The 22,644-nt window shown below is 42.6% G+C and overlaps 1 protein-coding gene and 1 pseudogene across 45 annotated transcripts; both read left to right on the top strand.

Annotated features, from left to right (window-relative positions):
* The first annotated feature begins 921 nt into the window (after window positions 1-921).
* LOC139382790 (adapter SH3BGRL-like) lies at window positions 922-16,904 on the top strand. Of its 45 annotated transcripts, none has more exons than XM_071126940.1 (12): window positions 922-1,116; window positions 4,480-4,665; window positions 4,805-4,885; window positions 5,267-5,395; window positions 7,801-7,830; window positions 7,927-7,953; window positions 9,111-9,137; window positions 12,114-12,140; window positions 13,308-13,325; window positions 14,550-14,585; window positions 14,961-15,021; window positions 15,906-16,904. In XM_071126940.1, the coding sequence occupies exons 1-11, from the start codon at window positions 1,072-1,074 to the stop codon at window positions 14,976-14,978; spliced, it is 624 nt and encodes a 207-aa protein (XP_070983041.1). In that variant the 5' UTR covers window positions 922-1,071; the 3' UTR covers window positions 14,979-15,021; window positions 15,906-16,904. The 45 variants fall into 45 exon arrangements, 42 of the variants coding, with proteins under 42 accessions (XP_070983041.1, XP_070983039.1, XP_070983040.1 ...); XM_071126938.1 differs by having other exon boundaries at window positions 14,958-15,021; XM_071126939.1 differs by having other exon boundaries at window positions 13,308-13,332.
* A 2,225-nt stretch (window positions 16,905-19,129) lies between these two features.
* LOC139382609 (uncharacterized) overlaps window positions 19,130-22,644 on the top strand; it is a 113,031-nt pseudogene continuing 109,516 nt past the window's right edge.

Raw genomic sequence — 22,644 nt, 5'->3', positions numbered from 1 at the left:
CTGTATGTTAAATGATAAGAATCAAAGCAATCTATACTTCCAACTATAGCGTACTTACATTATTTAATAGGATAATCCGTTTAGCTATCTATCTAACGTTATCTAGCTAGGTCTAGCCAATTGAAGACACAGAGTGATTGAAGACAATCATTAGCTCGATTGAAAACCTTTCCTGACCTCAACTATTCTACATAACTAACAACCAAGCCTAATTATTCCCCATGCCAAGTCTATCCCTACATTCAATTATTAAAATATCTCAATGTTTTTTTTCCCCTACTCGCATTCAGTTGAGTTATTATTTATCTTCAATAACAAGAGACAGTCATTGACGATTATGTTGCTGGCTGGCTGTCTCTGAAAATGTATTTTTGGTTGCCCTAGAAACCAGCGTTCTCATGGAATAGGACAATGGGAAATGTAGTTGTCGGTCTACTGAACCTCTTTTGAATACGTTCTAATTATATGGTTAAATCACAGCTCATATGACATTTATTTGAACTGACAGCTTTGGGAGAATTAAAAAACACACCATCCTAATTTGTAAATAAACTCAAACTGTTTTCAACTAAACCAATTATATTAGACTTAGTACAAGTTAGTACATAGTACAATTGTTGTTTTGATCAACTTTCAGGATATACTACAATAAAAAAACGATACATTAGCCTAAAATAAACATGCACAATGTAGATCTACAAAAATGACTGTTAGGCTTATAAGATAATCATGGTCCAACAGCATACATTTCACCTGCCGCTTTAACTCTTGGTTTTGTTTCACTAGTTGCTCTATTGGGCAGTGGCTATTTCTGTCCATATATGCACTATGTATGTAGCTGCGAACTAACTTTGTGGTCCCCATGCCGACAGACAGCTGAAGTTGCCAATCACTCGGTCAGCGCTGCACCCCTAAAACCTGGCCCACCAATCCTGCGGTGATGGAGAGTTTGGGGACAAAAATAGCCTCAGTGGTGTGTGTGGCTTGGGTGCGCTCTACTATTAGGGGAGGCAGCCTTTACTTTTACTAACCTACGTTAGTACCTCATTCTACAGAACACATTGTAACAAAATGGTTATAAAAGTATTTCTAGCTTCTTCATCAGGATCGACAGCGGTAAGCACTTACCCGAGTCTTTGTTTTTAAATGTTATTAACTTTGTGGCCGGTTTACCACGACTATTGTTCAGCTCTTAATTCATGCGTTTATGTGACTGGCAAACAGATTCAAATCGCTTGAAGTTATTATAGGCCTAGGCAATTTAGCGGTTTGTCAACTTTTAGTACCGTTATTTGCGTCTAACTTCTCATTTGAGGAGCACTAGGACTACCCGAGTTCCATATATATCTCTACCGTCGCTGAGATCATATTCCTAACCTGCAACAGCAATCTGTTGAAGATTAATCACCATGCACTCACTTGCAGAACCTTCTGGAATATATTTGGATTACCTCAAACCTAATCTACAATATCAAAGGAAATGTACACTACATGACCAAAAGTGTGTGGACACCTGCTTGCCGAACATCTCATTCCAAAATCATGGTCATTAACATAGAGTTGCTCCCTCTTTTGTTTCTATAACAGCCTTCACTTTTCTGGGAAGGCTTTCCACTAGATGTTGGAACATTGCAACTGGGACTTGCTTCCATTCAGCCACAAGAGCATTAGTGAGGTCGGGCACAGATGTTGGGCGTTTAGGCCTGGCTTGCAGTCAGTGTTCCAATTCATCTCAAAGGTGTTTGATGGAGTTGAGGTCAGGGGTCTGTGCAGGCCAGTCAAGTTCTTCCACACGGATTTCGACAAACCTTTTCTGTATGGACCTTGCTTTGTGCATGAGGGCATTGTCATGCTAAAACAGGAATGGGCCTTCCTCAAACTGTTACCACAAAATTTGAAGCACAGAATCATCCAGAATGTCATTGTATGGTGTAGCGTTACGATTTCCCTTCACTGGAACTAAGGAGCCTAGCCCGAACCGTGAAACACAGCCCCAGACCATTATTCCTCCTCCATCAAACGTTACAGTTGGCACTATGCATTGGGGCAGGTAGCGTTCTCCTGGCATCTGCCAAACCCAGATTCATCCCTAGGACTGTCAGATGGTGAAGCGTAATTCATCACTCCATAGAACGTGTTCCCAAGTCCAATGGCGGCGAGCTTTACACCACTCCAGCCGATGCTTGACATTGCACATGATGATCTTAGGCTTGTGTGCAGCTGCTCAGCCACGGAAACCCATTTAATGAAGTTCCCGACGAAACAGTTATTGTGCTGACGCTGCTTCCAGAGACAGTTTGGAACTCGGTAGTGAGTGTTTCAACCGAGGACAGGCCATTTTTGTGAGCTTTGTGGCCTACCACTTCGCTGCAGAGCCCTTGTTGCTCCTAGATGTTTCCACTTCACAATGACAGCACTTACAGTAAACCTGGGCAGCTCTATCATGGCAGAAATTTGACAAACTAACTTGTTGGAAAGGTGGCAGCCTATGACGGTGACACGTTGGAGGTCACTGAGCTCTTCAGTAAGGCCATTCTACTGCTAATGTTTGTCTATGGAGATTGCATGGCTGTGTGCTCGATTTTATACACCTGTCAACAACAGGTGTGGCTAAAATGGCCAAATTCACTAATTTGAAGGGGGTGTACACAGACTTTTGTATACAGTTGATGTCGGACATTTACATACAGCATAGCCAAGTTAATTTAAACTCAGTTTTTCAAAATTCCTTACATTTAATCCAAGTAAAAATTCCCTGTCTTAGGTCAGTTAGGGTCACCACTTTATTTTAAGAATGTGAAATATCAGAATAATAGTAGAGAGTATGATTTGTTTCAGCTTTTATTTCATCACATTCTCAGTGGGTCAGAAGTTTACATACACTCAATTAGTATTTGGTAGCATTGCCTTTAAATTGTTTAACTTAGGTAAAATGTTTCGGGTAGCCTTCCACAAGCTTTCCACAATAAGTTGGGTGAATTCCAGTCCATTCCTCCTGACAGAGCTGGTGTAACTGAGTCAGGTTTGTAGGCCTCCTTGCTCGCACCCACTTTTTCAGTTCTGCCCCCAAAATTTATATAGCATTGAGGTCAGGGCTTTGTGATGGCCACTCCAATACCTTGACTTTGTTGTCCTTAAGCCATTTTGCCACAACTTTGGAAGTATGCTTGGGGTCATTGTCCATTTCGAAGACCCGTTTGCGACCAATCTTTAACTTCCTGACTGATGTCTTGAGATGTTGCTTCAATATATCTGCATAATTTTCCTCCCTCATAATGCCATCTATTTTGTGAAGTGCACCGGTCCCTCCTGCAGCAAAGCACCCCCACAACATGATGTTGCCACCCCCGTGCTTCACAGTTGGGATGGTGTTCTTCGGCTTGCAAGCCTCCTTTTTCCTCCAAACATAACGATGGTCATTATGGCCAAACAGTTCCATTTTTGTTTCATCAGACCAGAGGACATTTCTCCAAAAAGTACAATCTTTGTCCTCATGTGCAGTTGCAAACCGTAGTCTGGCATTTTATGGTGGTTGTGGAGCAGTAGCCTCTTCCTTGCTGAGTGGCCTTTCAGGTTATGTCAATATAGGACTTGTTTTACTGTGGATATAGATACTTTTGCACCTGTTTCCTCCAGCATCTTCACAAGGTCCTTTGCTGTTGTTTTGGTATTGATTTGCACTTTTTGCACCAAAGTACGTTAATCTCTAGAAGACAGAATGCACCTCCTTCCTGAGCGGTATGGCGGTTGCGTGGTCCCATGGTGTTTATACTTGTGTACTATTGTTTGTACAGATGAACGTGGTATTTTCAGGCATTTGGAAATTGCTCCCAAGGATGAACCAGACTTATGGTCTACAATTTTTTTTCTGAGGTCTTGGCTGATTTCTTTTGATTTTCCCATGATGTCAAGCAAAGAGGCATGAGTTTGAAGGTAGGCCTTGAAATACATCCACAGATACACCTCCATAAGGCTATTTGACATAATTTGAGTCAATCAGAAGCTTCTAAAGCCATGACATAATTTTCTGGAATTTTCCAAGCTGTTTAAAGGCACAGTCAACTTGGTGTATGTAAACTTCTGACCCACTGGAATTGTGATACAGTGAAATAATCTGTCTGTAAACAATTGTTGGAAAAATAACTTGTGTTATGCGCGAAGTAGATGTCCTAACCGACTTGCCGAAACTATAGTTCGTTAACAAGACATTTGTGGAGTGGTTGAAAAACAAGTTTTAATGACTCCAACCTAAGTGTATGTAAACTTCCGACGTCAACTGCATATAGTGTATGATATGTGAATAGATTCTTTGTCAAACTATAAAACAGAAAGTTAAAAGCTTTCATTAATGTATTAGCCTTCTACTCTGCTCTCCCCAACCTAGTGATAGAAAAAAAATCTGCCAAACATGATCTCATGAAGAAGAAGCCTATCTATACTGTGTTTGTTGTCTGTCTGTACACCTGTGTGATGGTCCAGATCAAAAAGAAGCAACAGGATGTGCTTGGGTTCCTGGAGGCCCTGAAAGTGGACTACGCTCCATTGGACATTGCCTGCAATGAGGACAACCGCATGTGGATGAGGGAAAATGTCCCTGTGGAGAAAAAGCCCACCAACGGGATCCCTCTACCCCCTCAGATCTTCAACGAAGAGAGCTACTGTGGGGTGAGCATAACAAGATAATATAGAAGGTGTGGTGACCAATACTGAATGGTTCAGGTAAAGGTGTGGAGAAGTGTCCATTCAAATGCTGAGAGAACGATTGGAGACTAAACAGAAATGTCTAATTTGCCTTTTACCATAGGACTACGAGACATTCTTTGACGCCAAAGAAGACAATGCGGTATATGCCTTCCTGGGTCTGCCACCTCCTCCAGGTTCCAAGGTTGGAATTCAACTTTCACTTAATTTTCTAAAATATAAATTGTGTTTATATAGCTTTTTAGCTATAGAATTCAACCACAAAATGTGTTTCCACTCCAGGGATTTTATAATGCAAATAAACTCGCCCCAATATTGTTGCTGTCAGAGACAGGCTGTTTTAATGTTTGTTTAGCTGAAATGCTCAGGCATGTATTGTCCTCCTAATTTGTTTTCGCTCAGGTTGAGACGTGCCTGAGTGCACGCCACATAACATATTTCTTAGGAGGGCAAGTAGGAGTTAGTGAGGTTAATTGTGTGAGAGGGATACGATGTGACATGTAGGCTAACGTAGTTGAGCATGTTGCAAATTTGTTAAACAACCTGACAATTTTCCTTGGTGCAGGAAGCGAAAGAGGCATATCTCCTTGAAAATGGGCCTGTTGAGAATGGAACCATTGTAAATGGAACTGATGATGCTGAGGATGAAGAGAACCTTGAAGCTGAGGAGGAGAACATTGATGATGACACACTAGTAATGTCTTTCTCTTATCCCTCAGTCCCTGTCTCACCTTTACCATTTCTCCCTTGGTTTCCTCCCATCCAGCATAACCTTAACCATTTCTCCCCTGGTTTCCTCCCATCCAGCATAACCTTAACCATTTCTCCCCTGGTTTCCTCCCATCCAGCATAACCTTAACCATTTCTCCCCTGGTTTCCTCCCATCCAGCATAACCTTAACCATTTCTCCCCTGGTTTCCTCCCATCCAGCATAACCTTAACCATTTCTCCCCTGGTTTCCTCCCATCCAGCATAACCTTAACCATTTCTCCAGTTAACTCCTGTTGGATTCATTTTCCAGTTACCCAGTTAAATCTTGTTGGTTTAATTTTCCATGGATGATTACCAAGTTTTATTTGTATTTAACTAGGCAAGCCAGTTAAGAACAAATTCTTATTTACAATGACGGCCTAGGAACAGTGGGTTAACTGCCTTGTTCAGGGGCAGAACGACAATTTTTTTACCTTGTCATCTCTGGGATTCGATCTAGCAACCTTTTGGTTACTGGCCCAACGCTCTAACCACTAACTAGGCTACCTGCCGCTCCAAGTAACCAGTAATGTTGCTAATCCACTCATTGCAAGGATGAGTGGCAATTTAGAGTTGGTTTAAAAACAGTGTACCTGTCTCTCATTTCTCAGTTTTTATAGTGTTTCATTGTGTTTATATTGCATCTGTAGTTTTTGCAAAGCATAAAAAGTATTTATAATAATTCTATGATATTATATAGGATTTAAACTACTACTCAATAGAAAGCAGATGATTGGGAATCAGTTAATTATTTTTCTAATTCATTATTTGTATAATAGGACTATTCGTATAGATGAACATGCTGATGCTGTTGTAAAAAATGATCTGAACATTTATATGTAGATATATTAAGAAAAATCTTAAACTTCTCAACTCACTTTGGGATGCTGCCAAACCATAGAGATTGACCTGGTGCATGAGCATCACAGATAAATTATTTGTATATTTTTTCCAAAAAGGTGGCAAGGGACTGCAGAGAAATGATTGCCCAGCTGAACCTGTGATCGTCTTATAACAAATCCCACAGGCTTTTAGAGGATGCTGTTTCGAGAAGGGTGCAAATTGAGTTAATTTTACTGGACCAGCTTCATGGGTATTTCTGGGAAAAGAGTTCAGACGCCCTCTGTTTTCGCTGCTCTCCAGAGTACCAGGCTGGTTTATTTTCCATTTAAGTTGCAATGTTGGAATGACAGTTTTTTTTATTGATACTGTTGACTGGACTCCTGTCCTGTTGGCTGGCTCCCGGCAGTGTGATAATATGCAGTCTTTTTCGCTACAGCATACATCATTGAAAACCTCTAATTTATCTCCGCAGCACCACTATGCTGCTATTCATCACCTTGCAACCATATGTAATTGCCCTTAATTTATTCATGCATTTTCCTTTACTCAGAGGAGCTGCTGATGCTGAGGCCTTACTCTGTGATGTCTTTGAACATGTGACTCCAGCAGTAGGGCTGCCCCCCTCCTGGTGTTTGATGTGTGCCCATGACAGCTGCTGTGTCATTATTATTCTAACACATCGTTTTTTCCCCCTTGATGGCACATTGTTGTTTTCACTCTAGAAAAGAGAGGTTCCGATAGAGGAGTGCAATGGAGATGAACACACAGAGGAGGTGGAAGCAGAGGTGGGAGGAGAAACAGGAGAGGAAGCAGCAGAAGAGGCCGCAGAAGAGAAGGTGGCAGAGGAGAAGGAGGCAGTCGAAGACACAGAGGAATCCTTAGAGAACACTGTAATTGGCTCCCAGAATCCCATGCTGTGTCCTCCCGTGATGTCTCCTCTCTCCATCTCTTTAACGTTGTCTTTTTCTCGACTTCAGGGTTTTGTTTCCCTCGAGCTGCTGTTATTCTCATCTCCTCCTCAACTCTGGACCATACTAACCCACCTGTATTCTGTTATATTGACTGTTCCATAACTGTTTAAATTGACTCTTCTATAACTGTTTCTATTGACTGTTGACTGTTCTGTTCCTTAGATCTGTTGGATATTCAACCACTTCTCTGTTCTGTAGCAGTTAACTGTAATGTCGTCTCAATGACTACATAATCGTTGGTCTTGATTTTCTTTGATATGTACTATGTCCTTTGTTCTACAACTATGTCTAGGTGTGTATGTGTCGTTCCCCTGTCCATCCATGTCTAGGTATGTGTGTTGATGGGGGTCCTCTGGAAATCCCACCATGTTGTTCAATGTGCGTGATCTGTTCAAGTTGCATGACCTCCAATGTAGAAGTGTCTCATTCATGTTTGACGAGAGGTTCTCTATTTCCTATATGCCTCCTTGAGGTCATGCTATCATTCTAATAATCCCGATACACAATCTTTTCTACTTTCTCCTTTTTTTACCAGAAGGCCCCCGTGAAGGAGGAAGAAGCCCAGGTAAATTGTTTTTACATTTCTGAAAAGTATTGAAATCAAATAGAAATTTGGGAGTCATGTCCCAGTCTCACTGTGTTTCTCTCTTATCCTAAACAGGAGGAAGTAGAGGATGAAGAGGCTAAGGTAACAGGCAACACTGTGTCCACCGGAGTAATTCCTGATATGAAGGGCATTGTCATTAATAACAACAGCCACTGCTCGCTGCATTGTGCCACCTGCCCCGCTATAAGAAACGATCTTAGCCTGGATCTCATAGACCTGACACACGGTTCCATACTGCATTGTGCCACCTGCCCCGCTATAAGAAACGATCTTAGCCTGGATCTCATAGACCTGACACACGGTTCCATACTGCATTGTGCCATCTGCCCCGCTATAAGAAACGATCTTAGCCTGGATCTCATAGACCTGACACACGGTTCCATACTGCATTGTGCCATCTGCCCCGCTATAAGAAACGATCTTAGCCTGGATCTCATAGACCTGACACACGGTTCCATACTACATTGTGCCTTTATTGAGCTCTCTAATATTCTGGAATGAAGTAAATGATTAACTTGTAGATATTTTAGTAATCCAACTATTCTAAACAAAGCATATACATGTACGTCTGAAAGGGACATACAGATCTTAGGTCTATGTTTTCCTGGCCATAGTCACTGATTATCAGTACTATGACGTTTCTCTTCCAATGCCCAGGCACAGCTATGTCTGCTAGCCATTGTATCAAAATATGATTACATCATACATGCTTAATAACATGCTATATACATTTGCAAAATTTCACAACTCACCAGTAGCTCAATTCATTAATAAATGTTTTTATTGTGACTTGAAAGCTGTGACTTGAAAGATGCCTGACTGATCAGCAAAGGTCAAATATCACATTGTTTTAATGTCTCATACCACTGTTGTGTTCTGTTGGGCTCAGAAGTGCACAGAAGCTAGCTAATGCTGGTATTGAATACAAAATGCTGTGGTACAAACAAACAAACGCAGAGTTAACCCGAGATGTGTTAGTGTTACCCAGGGCACTGTTGTTCATTACAGAGTGAACCACTATCAACTCTTTATTGATAAGATATAAAGTTATAAACTTCTGTTCAACTGAATATATCCATCAGACTTATGTGCAATGTGTCAATAGATATCAAAGCACTTGTGATGTTATTGGAATGTAGTAATAGTCAATTTGTTAAAATCTCTATTTCTTAGTTACAGTAACCTGGTGAAAGCTAGTGAGTTGATCCGAAGCTAATCATTGCTATTCGTTGTTTTAGGGAGAAGATGATCAGCCGGTTTCTGAGGTAGATCTACTTATTTTTGAATGTTATTTTTTTTTACCCCTTTTTCTCCCCAACTTCGTGATATTCAATTGGTAGTTACAGTCTTGTCCCATCGCTGCAACTCCCTAGCGGACTCTGGAGAGGCGAAGGTCAATAGCCATGCGTCCTCCGAAACAAGACTGCACTGCTTCTTGACACGCTGCTCATTCAACCAGGAAGCCAGCCGCACCAATGTGTCGGAGGAATCACCATACAGCTGGCGACCGAAGCCAGTGTGCATGAATCCGGATCTGTAGTGACATTCTCTAGAACTGATCATTGCCTTAGACCACTGCGCCACTCGGGAGGCCGAGGTAGATCTACTTTGAATTGTTTTCCATGTTCTATAGCTGTAGTGTTCAGTCCTTAAATCGAATTCATTATATAATGTTTTCTCAATGTCTGTGCTAAGGGCCTTGGGTGTTCAGTTTTAATGTGTGGTTTGTTTGCATCCTTGTGATTGTGGTCTGTGTCTGATTGTCCAGACTACTAACCTCACATATTCTTCTTTGTTGTAGCTTTTCTTGTGCAGTATTGAATGCTTGAAACCCCTCTTCCTTCGTAATACCATGACTTGCAACTCAGACCCACTTTTGTCGTTTTTTGCCCCCTTCTCATTTTCCTCAGGTCTCCTATGGAGGGATTTCTGTATGTTTGGATGCATTTCATCTTAATCCTTGACACAGTTTTAGAACACTACTGATCTCTTCTATGGCATGCCACCGTAGAGATATAATCATTAGATACTCTAGTCATCAACATTCAAACAGAGCCTTCAGAAAGTATTTAGACCCCTTGACTTTTTCACATTTTGTTACATTACAGCCTTATTTTAAAGTGGATTACATTAAAAACAAATCTAAAATCTACACACAATACCCCATAATGGCAAATTGAAAACAGGTTTTTAGAAATGTTTGCGAATGTATAAAACAAATAAAAAAAAACTTAAATATCTTATTTGCATAAGTATTCACACCCTTTGCTATGAGACTCGAAATTGAGCTCAGGTGCATCCTGTTTCCATTGATCATCCTTGAGATGTTTCTACAACTTGGAGTCCACCTGTGGTAAATTCAATTGATTGGACATGATTTGGAAAGGCACACACCTGTCTAATATATGGTCGCACAGTTGACACTGCATGTCAGAGCAAAAACCAAGCCATGAGGTTGAAGGAATTGTCCGTATAGCACCGAGACAGGATTGTGTCAAGGCACAGATCTGGGGAAGGGTGCAAAAAATGTCTGCAGCATTGAAGGTCCCCAAGAACACAGTGGCCTCCATCATTCTTAAATGGAAGAAGTTTGGAACCACCAAGACTCTTCCTAAAGCTGGTCAACCGGCCAACTGAGCAATCGGGGGAGAAGGGCCTTGGTCAGGGAGGTGACCAAGAACCCAATGGTTACTCTGACAGAGCTCTGGAGTTCCTCTGTGGAGATGGGAGAACCTTCCAGTAGGACAACCATCTCAGCAGCACTCCACCAATCAGGCACCTAAAGACTCTCAGACCATGAGAAACTAGATTCTCTGGTCTGATGAAACAAAGATTAAACTCTTTGGCCTGAATGCCAAGCATCACATCTGGAGGAAACCTGGCACTATTGCTACGGTGAAGCATGGTGGTGGCAGCATCATGCTGTGGGGGATGTTTTTCAGCGGCAAGGATTGAAAGACTACCCAGGATCAAGACAAAGATGAAAGGATCAAAGTACAGAGAGATCCTTGATGAAAATTTGCTACAGAGTGCTCCGGACCTCAGACTGGGGCAAAGGTTCACCTTCCAACAGCACAACAACCCTAAGCACACAGCCAAGACAATGCAAGAGTGGCTTCAGGACAAGTCTGAATGTCCTTGAGTAGCCCAGCCAGAGCCCGGACTTGAACCTGATCGAAACATCTCTGGAGAGACCTGAAAATAGCTGTACAGAAACGCTCCCCATCCAACCTGACAGAGCTTGAGAGGATCTGCAGAGAAGAATGGGAGAAACTCCCCAAATACAGGTCTGCCAAACAAGCATCATACCCAAGACGACTTAAGGCTGTAATCGCTGCCAAAGGTGCTTCAACAAAGTACTGAGTAAAGGGTTTGAAAACTTATGAAAATGTGATATTTCAGTGCTTTGTTTTTTTATAAATTAGCAGGAACCTGTTTTTGCTTTGTCATTATGGGTTATTGTGAGGGGAAAAAAAACATTTAATCCATTTTAGAATAAGGCTGTAACCTAACAAAATGTGGAAAAAGTCAAGTGAGCTGAATGCTTTCCGAAGGCGCTGTATTTGTCATTTGATAAGATAGTTTGATGATTTGATTTTGAAAAATGGCTTGCTCCTTTAGCTGCTACTGTGTCTACATTGAAATATATATTGTATAAGTAGTTAACACCAGACACAGTAAAAATATTGTAAGTCTAATTAAGTTTAACAAAATATTTTAGGGCTCCATGTTGAATCATGCATGAAAAGCTATCTGCAAGAGGGTCTCCTCTGCCAGCAACTCCTTGTACCTTCTCCACACATTGACCTCTCTCACCTTTGCCCTTTTCCCCCATCTCTTGGTTTGCTTTTCCAGGGATAAGAGGATTTGGGGTCTGAGGTAACTGGGCGTCTGCGGCTGTGAATTTCTGTGGTTGTTCCCTTAGTCACGAGCTGTGTGGGTTTGTCTGGCAGAGATCAGAAGGCTTTGAGTTGTAGGACGGAAGAGCTTGTCTTGTGATCTATCTGCCGTTCGTTCCCTCATCAATAGTCCATGTTCACTCCCTCTGAACCTCTCTTTCTCCCCTCTCTCTTAGCCTTCCTCCTCCTCATTTCTTCCCTAGTCCGGTAGCTGCTTCCTTTCTGTCAGCCTGAACTATCCCTGTAGATAAACATTTTAAGACTTTTCCTATCGCGCATGCTTCTGGTGTCACCTCTGACCAGACCATCCACACCACTGACACTCAATCTCATCCTATCTAGGAGGAAGAAGAGCTGCGACAGCTTGAGGTAGATTGATGTGTTTTTTTCCAACTACACTCGTCCCCCCCTCTACCTCTTCACCATTCTATCAATGCTGCTTTTCTTGATTCCACATCTTGCACAGTTTATTCAGCATTCCTTCAATTTCCTCCTTCACTACTTTTTGTGTAGATGGAACAGACCCTATCTCACCTATGGCATCTGAACAGACTGTATCCCTTTACTATATTTCTTTAGCCCTCTGTCTCATGCCAGATAATGATATCTCAATCACATAGTTGGATGAGCAACATGGTAACTCTGGTAGCCATCAGAACACAGACCATGATAGAGAAACCCAGCACTGTCATTCATCCTGATTTTAGAATTTCACTCACTCACTCACTCACTCACTCACTCACTCACTCACTCACTCACTCACTCACATAGAGCCTCTCCAACATTCCTTACTGCCCCTGCCTGCCCTCTCTTCTCTTCCACACAAGCTTCACTGCTTTTGCTCTCTCTGCTCTTATTCTTTCTCCCCTTTCTTTCTCTCCTCTACCTCCTCCTATACTTTCTTGCTCTCCTCCACCTCCTCCTATACTTTCTTGCTCCCCTCCTATACTTGCTTTCTCTCCTCTACCTCCTCCTATACTTTCTTGCTCTCCTCCACCTCCTCCTATACTTTCTTGCTCTCCTCCACCTCCTCCTATACTTTCTTGCTCTCTTCCACCTCCTCCTATACTTTCTTGCTCTCTTCCACCTCCTCCTATACTTTCTTGCTCTCTTCCACCTCCTCCTATACTTTCTTGCTCTCCTCCACCACCTCCTATACTTTCATTGCAGGAGCAAGAAGAGTCAGTCAGTGAGGTTGAAACAGTTTCCTTTGGTTGTAATTTGTGGTGTCTTCTGTGGATCTTAGATTAGAAAGACCCTCTCTCTGTCTCTCTCTCTGCTGCATGGGTGGTGGTCTCTGTGGTACAGATAACTGATGGTGTGCAGCATGGCAGACACAACATCGCCAACACCGTCATTCGGTTCACTTATGGTAATAATAATGGGAACATTAAATAACACAGGGTTTTCCTCCCTCTTGTAGTCTCCTTAGTGACATGCAGATTCACTTATCTCAAATATAGGCTGTTGTATCTCTTGCGTTTGTTCCCTCTTTGACATTGAAATGCTCAAAACCCCTGATATCCCCTACCTTAGGAAGAAGAGGCCCCAGAGGTAAGAGGTATATTCTGGCTGTGCTCCAAGCCTATTGCATGGTGTGGCCCCTGACATGGAGTTAATGGATCTTATGCATGACCCTACTCCTTCATATGTGGATTTAGTGTGGGTTGGTTTGTGAAGAGCTCTCTACCCTCTTATTCTTCAAGGCTGCCAGCATCCCTCCTGTGGTATGCTGTCTTTAATTTTGAGGAAATTATTGAGCGCTCTCTGGACTCTGGCTGTGGTTTTGATGCTGTGTGACTGGGATGAGGTCATTACCCGTTGGTTTACCTGGAGGCTTGAGGATTCTGCAGCATTGTGCCAGTGGAGGTTTCATAACAGGTGACATTCATCGTTTGGTGTCCAGATCTGCCTCTGCGCACATGAGTACAAGTCTGACACATAGACATGCTTGTGAATTGGATCTTACAGTGTTGCATAGGGATCCCTAGTGACTTGACCAGAACTCCATGACAACCAGGATGTTTAAATAGCCATTGGCATGGCTTCACTTTGCGAGGAGAGTCTTGAGACTGAGTGTGGACAGGACAAGCACCGCAGAAGATGAATGGACTGTTTGTTATTGTGCAATGCTCCTCCACAACAAGATCTTGGCAGAGTCCGATACGTTGCACCAAACTACACTGCTTTAAATCATGTGTTACTGTGGACATCGTTCATCAAATCTTGAATACACAGCAAGCATTATATCCACAAGCAAGTTTTCTGTAAAACTTAGTCATTAAAAACAGTGAATGAATTGGTCACAGGACCAATTAATTGCACTTCACCCCCTGTTTTAAGTGTAGCATATAGGGTAAAGGCTTTTTACATTTGTAGAAATGTAGTTAATTGCAACACCATGCTCAACCCAACAGATGCACCTCAGAGTGAATGTGGTCTGATGATTTGTGAAGTATGCAGTGCCTTGCAGTTTCACGTCATATGATACCACCTCATAGAGGGCCTTGCTTAAAGGCCCACACTAATCTTACTACTTCACTAGCAGTTAAGGGAATGGTGCACTATCCCTGTGGCTAACTTGTTCCATTGGCCTAAGTAATGTTGATATTCCTAGTGTTCCTAGTGTCTTCCCAGTCTCATCTCTGCTACCTGTTTTCTTGATGCCTCCCCTGGATGGTTTAACTCCCTTTTAACCCAACTATACACTCTACTTCTTCCTTTTCCCCTATGCTGGACTCATCCCTTCACAAAAAATCTTTTTTTTTCTATGCCAAGGAGGAAGAAGAAGAAGAAGTGACAGAGGAAGCAGAGGTAGTATATCAACCAGCAAACGCACGGATGTTCTCACCAGTGTTCTTTGATGCAAAGACAAATTCCCTTATCTGAATGAAATCAGTTTCTCCACTCCTCAGTAATCTTGTTCAGCTGTAATCAAGCACAGCTGAGAGAACACTTAACTGACGAGGAAAGCTTTGTTCTGGCTGCTCTCTTTATTAAACTGGCACTATAAGATGAGTCATCTGTGCTCTTTTTTTTAAAGAAACGAATATGGATTTAAACTACGGTCTGGCTCTTATATTCTTATATTGATAGGACTGAGTGGGAAATCTTGGTTCTCCTCTCTTCTGTTGTCTTGCTTTACTTTGCCATCAACGTTGTCATTACTCAGTTTTATTTTCTCAGCAGGAAGAAGAGGATGAGTAGTTACAGCCAAGAAAGGTTTAGGATGTGATTTACTACTGCCCAGGTAAAATACACTACTCTATTACTTAATCAGAATTCTCTTCTCTGCCACTGAGTGGCAGTATTAGAGCATTTCATTTGCCATGAACTGATGGCTGCGTCGTAAAACTCGTAAACATGTCTTCTTGTTACTGAATATCTTTCTAGAGTCATTTAAAAATAAAACTATTCAGTACATGTATTACTTTGTGCCTTTTTGACCCCTTTATCAAATGTCTCCTCATACTGGCATTATTAAACCATTGTATTGTTTAGTGCCCTACATGTACCCAGATTACAGATACAAATCCTAAAAAAACACATAACCCAACCAGTGTAAAGTGAGGATATAATCCCTGTTTAATGTACACTGTGTTGCTGTTCTGTATTGGTAGCTGTGTGTTTTCAAGTGTTTTATCAGAGAAGCTAGAGAGAACAGAGCATTGGGCTATTTAACAGGGACTGTCACCAGTCTCTTTACACCGAAAGCTTCAGTGAGCACAAAATGCCTGAAGGATCAAGCGAACAGCCATATAAAACGATATCTCATGAATTGTCTTTTATTTTCCTGCGTCAGTGATGATGATGATAATAATAACAGTAATCTTCAAAGCTGCACTCATCGCCCCTCTCCAGTAGTGTAGAAAAAGGCTCTGCTCACTGCAGGAGATATTTGGGTTGAGGAGAGGGAACAGCCTGAGACTTTGATCGGATGGCACAGCCCCCCCAAATAAAAAAAAACAAACCTGTCACGCCCAGTTAGAGAAAGCAGCTAAGTGAGCTACTGAAGGGCCTCGAGAGGGACTGGCACTCAGGATGGCATGGGCAGTTTGGGCACAGTGGTGACTAGAAGCTTAGGACCCACAGCCACTAGCAGAGGCGCATTGGTGACTTTTTTTTGTCTTCCAGCCTAGAGAGACCCCTTGTTCCGGCCCTTCCTGACCCCTCTGATCCCTCAGACCGTCCCCCACCGGACTACCCACATTGCCCCCAACTGCTCACTGGGAACGCACATGTCCCCCTGCTGGAACCTGCTGGCTGAAACCTGCCAATCACACACTGTCTGTACTGCCCGCCCATACTCCAGAGATAACCCCCTGTTTTACCAGATGTTTATATTGCATTCAGTGTGTAGCTCAATGAAATAGTGTTATCAGTTTGTAGTTTTTAGCAGCTTTTCTAATTGTACATACACAGTCATATGTTAAGCATTTAAATATTTCAGACAAACTTCTCATGTTTCAAATTGAAAAGGTTTGTTTTATACCACAGTTTGTATAGGATGATGAGCATCTTACCACCAACACCTTAGCAGTCAATGACCGACAGCTTTAACCCTGTGAGCATCTGAGTGAAGATCACTCTACTGTGAACTGCAACCAGTGAATGGACTCTCGGACTGAAACCAATCTATCAATGCAGTGCCTCTCACTCGATGCCGGCAAAGATGTTAGATTTATATGTGTGAATGCAACCCAGTGACTCTCAATGCCTCAGTCCAACATGAGAAAGACCCTCATGTAGGGTTTCCACTAGCTTCCATAGCCACAAAGTCAGATTCCACAGCCACAAAGTCACATATGACAAAAAAAATTGCCTTTTGGTCTTACTTTAATGTTAGGGTGAAGGATAAGGTTAGCAGTGTGATTAGGGTTAGGTTTCAAATAAAATGTTAAGAAATTGTAGAAATGGGCGGGGTTTAGACATAATTATGACTTTGTGGCTATGGATACTAGTGACGACCCTCATTGTAGCGTGCCTTATGACAGCTACTGGACACCATTCACTGAACATTACTGTTTGCTGATTTACTCTGCAGTTTGTTGAATGTAAAAAGAAGTGGATGACTAAGAGATCCTCCCTAGATGTAAGAGAGGTGAAATGCCAATAAAGTTACATGGCCTATTATGTTCTATTTTCAATTCATTGGGTTTTGTTTATAGATCAGTGTGCAATTTTAGGGTTGGGCAGAGCAAGGTCAAGTCAACAGGATGTAGCTCAGTGTAAAGCCTTTCTCTGGGGGACTCCAGAAAGAGGTACGGAGGAGGGTATTGCACAGTGAAAATATATAGGTGAAAAAGTACATTTATACGTACATTTTGATAGAGTATTATTAGTTTCAAGAATTTGTCATGAAATGTGATATTTGGTGCTCTCCTTTGAAAACATACCTATATTGAAAGATATATGCATTTGAATGGAAGAGACCTGAGAAATCAATATTGTCTGTGGTCTCTCCCTTGGAACATACTTTTGGTCGGTTGGCATTACAGTGATCAATGTTGTCCCTCTAAATTCACACACAGGTCATCATGTCTGTCCAGACCCATTCTCCTGAAGAGGGAGGGGAGCTGCCATGAAGCCCCTGTAGACTGGGGGAATTTCAATGGCATTGTTCTCTCTGGGACTGTGGGAGTGAATCATGTACAGTTTAAGTCGGAAATTTACATACACCTTAGCCAAATACATTTAAACTCAGTTTTTCACAATTCCTGACATTTAATCCTAGAAGAATTCTCTGTTTTAGGTCAGTAGGATCACCACTTTATTTTAAGAATGTGAAATGTCAGAATAAGAGTTTAGAGAATTATTTTTTCAGCTTTTATTTCTTTCATCACATTCCCAGTGGGTCAGAAGTTTACATACACTCAATTGGTATTTGGTTGCATTGCCTTTAAATTGTTTAACTTAGGTTAATGTTTCGGGTAGCCTTCCACAAGCTTCCCACAATAAGTTGGGTGAATTCCGGTCCATTCCTCCTGACAGAGCTGGTGTAACTGAGTCAGGTTTGTAGGCCTCCTTGCTCGCACCCACTTTTTCAGTTCTTCCCACAAAATGTCTATAGGATTGAGGTCAGGGCTTTGTGATGGCCACTCCAATACCTTGACTTTGTTGTCCTTAAGCCATTTTGCCACAACTTTGGAAGTTTGCTTGGGGTCATTGTCCATTTGGAAGACCCATTTGCGACCAAGCTTTAACTTCCTGACTGATGTCTTGAGATGTTGCTTCAATATATCCACATCATTTTCCTCCCTCATAATGCCATCTATTTTGTGAAGTGCACCAGTCCCTCCTGCAGCACAGCACCCCCACAACATGATGCTGCCACCCCCGTGCTTCACGGTTGGGGTGGTGTTCTTCGGTTTGCAAGCCTCCCCATTTTTCCTCCAAACACAACGATGGTCATTATGGCCAAACAGTTCTATTTTTGTTTCATCAGACCAGAGGACATTTCTCCAAGAAGTACAATCTTTGTCCCCATGTGCAGTTGCAAACCATAGTCTGGCTTTTTTATGTCGGTTTTGGAGCAGTGGCTATTTCCTTGCTGAGTGGCCTTTCAGGTTATGTTGATATAGGACTTGTTTTACTGTGGATATAGATACTTTTGTACCTGTTTCCTCCAGCATCTTCACAAGGTCCTTTGCTGTTGTTCTGGGATTGATTTGCACTTTTCGCACCAAATTGCGTTCATCTCTAGGAGACAGAACGCGTCTTCTTCCTGAGCGGTATGACGGCAGCGTGGTCCCATGGTGTTTATACTTGCGTACTATTGTTTGTACAGATGAATGTGGTACCTTCAGGTGTTTGGAAATTGCTCCCAAGGATGAACCAGACTTTTTTTCAGAGGTCTTTGCTGATTTCTTTTGATTTTCCCATGATGTCAAGCAAAGTGGCATTGAATTTGAAGGTAGGCCTTGAAATACATCCACAGGTACAGTACACCTCCAATTGACTCAAATTATGTCAATTAGCCTATCAGAAGCTTCTAAAGCCATGACATCATTTTCTTTAATTTTCAAAGCTGTTTAAAGGCACAGTCAACTTAGTGTATGTAAACTTCTGACCCACTGGAATTGTGATACAGTGAATTATAAGTGAAATAATCTGTATGTCAACAATTTTTTGAGAAATTACTTGTGTCATGCACAAAGTAGATGTTCTAACCGACTTGCCAAAACTATAGGTTGTTAACAAGAAATTTATGGAGTGGTTGAAAAACGAGTTTTAATGACTCCAACCTAAGTGTATTTAAACTTCCGACTTCAACTGTATGTTTGTCGCCATTTGTTCGAGGCAGGGAGCAAATTTGTCACTGGTCTGTGATAATGTTTAACATGCTGGTTTTGGGTGATATGGTAGCTACAGTACACAACCGCCACTCTAGAGGAAATAGCAGCAGCGTCAATAGTGTTCCTCAGCTGACAGCCTGTGGTGCAGTACCTGTCAGAAATCCCCAAAGTCACACTAAGGTAAGTGAAATAGATACTGTAAAAAAAAAGAGCTGTATTTTGTTCAACAATAAATCTACCCAGTCAACATATTTCTGTGGTATCTACATATTTCTGTGGTACAATAGGAGGACAAACATAGTATATTACCATAAAGATCCTGTAAGTAATAAATAGTAGGATATTTATGATTATTACAACATATAAGTTATAAGTGAGAAGTTGCATCGAGATTACATTAAAAAAAAATTATAGTACCAGTGGTGTAAAGTACTTAAGTAAAAATACTTTAAAGTACTACTTAAGTAGTTTTTTGGGGTCTGTACTTCACTATGTATATTTTTACTCTTTTACCTCACTATATTCCTAAAGAAAATATTGTACTTTTTCCTCCATACATTTCCCCTGACAACCAAAACTACTTTTGAATGCTTAGCAGGACAGGAAAATGGTCCAATTCACCCACTAATGCCTGGTCATCCTGACTGCCTCTTATCTGGGGGACTCACTAAACACACATGCTTTGTGTGGTGCTGTCTGGTTTGCTTAATATAAGGAATTTGAAACTTTAACTTTAACTCTTGATACTTAAGTATAAAATCCAAATACTTTTCGACTTTTACTCAAGTAGTATTTTACTGGATGACTTTTACTTTTACTTGAGTCATTTTCTATTAAGGTATCTTTACATTTACTCAAGTACTAGAATTTGATACTTTTCCCACCACTGTATGGGAAATATTGGTGTGTATCTCTTGGGACTTACTGTACCTATTTTACTAAGATTGTTTCTTCTCGAGCTATACCATAGGGAAATGTTTGTTTAATCCTTGTCAGTGCACTTAAATTCAGGTTGGTTGAAATATAACTATTCAAAGGAACAATTAGAAAACCACATTTTGCGATCTGTTTTTCTTATTTGAGATAATTAAGTCAATTTAATTGATATGCAATGAATATACTCTGAAGTGGAAAAACTGTTTGAATTACCTTGATTTATTTCTTGGTTCACTTAATCGAGGTAGTAGGTGTTTACATTTGAATAACATTCATTACACAAAATACTGTCATGTTGTGTCTTGTCTCTGTCCTTTCCCTTCACCCTGTCTCCCTCTGCTGGTCGTTGTTAGGTTACCTTTTCTCCCCCGCTTTCTCCCAGCTGTTCCTTGTCTCCTCTAACTACCCATTCACCCCGTTTCCCACCTGTTCCCTTTTTCCCTCTGATTAGGTCCCTATATCTCTCTCTGTTTCTGTTCCTGTCCTTGTCGGATTCTTGTTTGTGTTTCATGCCTGAGCCAGACTATCGTCATGTTTGCTGTAACCTTGTCCTGTCCTGTCGGAATCTGCCGGTCTATCTGAGCCTACCTATGTTTGGTTATTAAAGAAGCTCTGTTTAAGTTAGTTCGCTTTTGGGTCCTCATTCACTCACCATAACAGAAGAATCCGACCAAGAATGGACCCAGCGACTTCGGATCCTCTCCACTCAGCCGTCGGGATCCAGGGAGCGATGCTAGGCAGACACGAGCAGGAAGTGTCTGCTGCTCGACATGCCGTTGAGACCCTGGCCACCCAAGTCTCCAACCTCACAGAACAGGTTCACCATCTCCGCCTCGATCCACCGGCCACTTCCAGGGCTTTCGAATCTCCGGAGCCCAGAATCAATAACCCGCCGTGTTACTCTGGGGAGCCCACTGAATGCCGCTCGTTCCTCACCCAGTGTGATATTGTGTTTTCTCTCCAGCCCAACACTTACTCCAGGAGCACTGCTCGTGTCGCCTACGTCATATCTCTCCTTATTGGACGGGCTCGTGAGTGGGGCACGGCAATCTGGGAGGCAAGGGCTGAGTGTACTAACCAGTATCAGGACTTTAAGGAGGAGATGATACGGGTTTTTGATCGATCTGTTTTTGGGGAGGAGGCTTCCAGGGCCCTGTCTTCCCTATGTCAAGGTAATCGATCCATAACAGACTACTCTATTGAGTTTCGCACTCTTGCTGCCTCCAGTGGCTGGAACGAGCCGGCTTTGCTCGCTCGTTTTCTGGAGGGTCTCCGCGCCGAGGTAAAGGATGAGATTCTCTCCCGGGAGGTTCCTTCCAGCGTGGATTCCCTGATTGAACTCGCTATTCGCATTGAGCGACGGGTTGATCTGCGTCACCGAGCTCGTGGAAAGGAGCTCGCGTTCTCCGTTGCCCCCCTCTCCGCATCACTACCATCTTCCTCTGCCGGCTCGGGAGCTGAGCCTATGCAGCTGGGAGGTATCCGCATCTCGACTAAGGAGAGGGAACGGAGAATCACCAACCGCCTCTGTCTCTATTGCGGTTCTGCTGGTCATTTTGTCACTTCATGTCCAGTAAAAGCCAGAGCTCATCAGTAAGCGGAGGGCTACTGGTGAGCGCTACTACTCCTGTCTCTCCTTCAAGATCCTGCACTACCTTGTCGGTCCATCTACGCTGGACCGGTTCGTCAGCTTCCTGCAGTGCCTTAATAGACTCTGGGGCGGAGGGCTGTTTTATGGACGAGACCTGGGCTCGGGAACATGACATTCCTCTCAGACAGTTAAGGGAGTCCACGGCCTTGTTCGCCCTGGATGGTAGTCCTCTCCCCAGGATTCAGCGTGAGACGCTACCTTTAACCCTCACTGTTTCTGGTAATCATAGCGAAACCATTTCTTTTTTGATTTTTCGTTCACCTTTTACACCTGTTGTTTTGGGCCATCCCTGGCTAGTTTGTCATAATCCTTCCATTAATTGGTCTAGTAATTCTATCCTCTCCTGGAACGTCTCTTGTCATGTGAAATGTTTAATGTCTGCTATCCCTCCTGTTTCCTCTGTCTCTTCTTCACAGGAGGAGCCTGGTGATTTGACAGGGGTGCCGGAGGAATATCACGATCTGCGCACGGTGTTCAGTCGGTCCAGGGCCACCTCTCTTCCTCCACACCGGTCGTATGATTGTAGTATTGATCTCCTTCCGGGAACCACTCCCCCCCGGGGTAGACTATACTCTCTGTCGGCTCCCGAACGTAAGGCTCTCGAGGATTATTTGTCTGTAGCTCTTGACGCCGGTACCATAGTCCCCTCCTCCTCTCCCGCCGGAGCGGGGTTTTTTTTTGTCAAGAAGAAGGACGGGTCTCTGCGCCCCTGCATAGATTATCGAGGGCTGAATGACATAACAGTTAAGAATCGTTATCCGCTTCCTCTTATGTCTTCAGCCTTCGAGATCCTGCAGGGAGCCAGGTTTTTCACTAAGTTGGACCTTCGTAACGCTTACCATCTCGTGCGCATCAGGGAGGGGGACGAGTGGAAGACGGCGTTTAACACTCCGTTAGGGCACTTTGAATACCGGGTTCTTCCTTTCGGCCTCGCTAACGCTCCAGCTGTCTTTCAGGCATTAGTCAATGATGTCCTGAGAGACATGCTGAA

This window comes from Oncorhynchus clarkii, chromosome 24 (genome assembly GCF_045791955.1).
Source record: "Oncorhynchus clarkii lewisi isolate Uvic-CL-2024 chromosome 24, UVic_Ocla_1.0, whole genome shotgun sequence".
Classification (NCBI taxonomy): Eukaryota; Metazoa; Chordata; class Actinopteri; order Salmoniformes; family Salmonidae; genus Oncorhynchus; species Oncorhynchus clarkii.
This window is presented reverse-complemented; position numbering and strand designations above follow the sequence as displayed.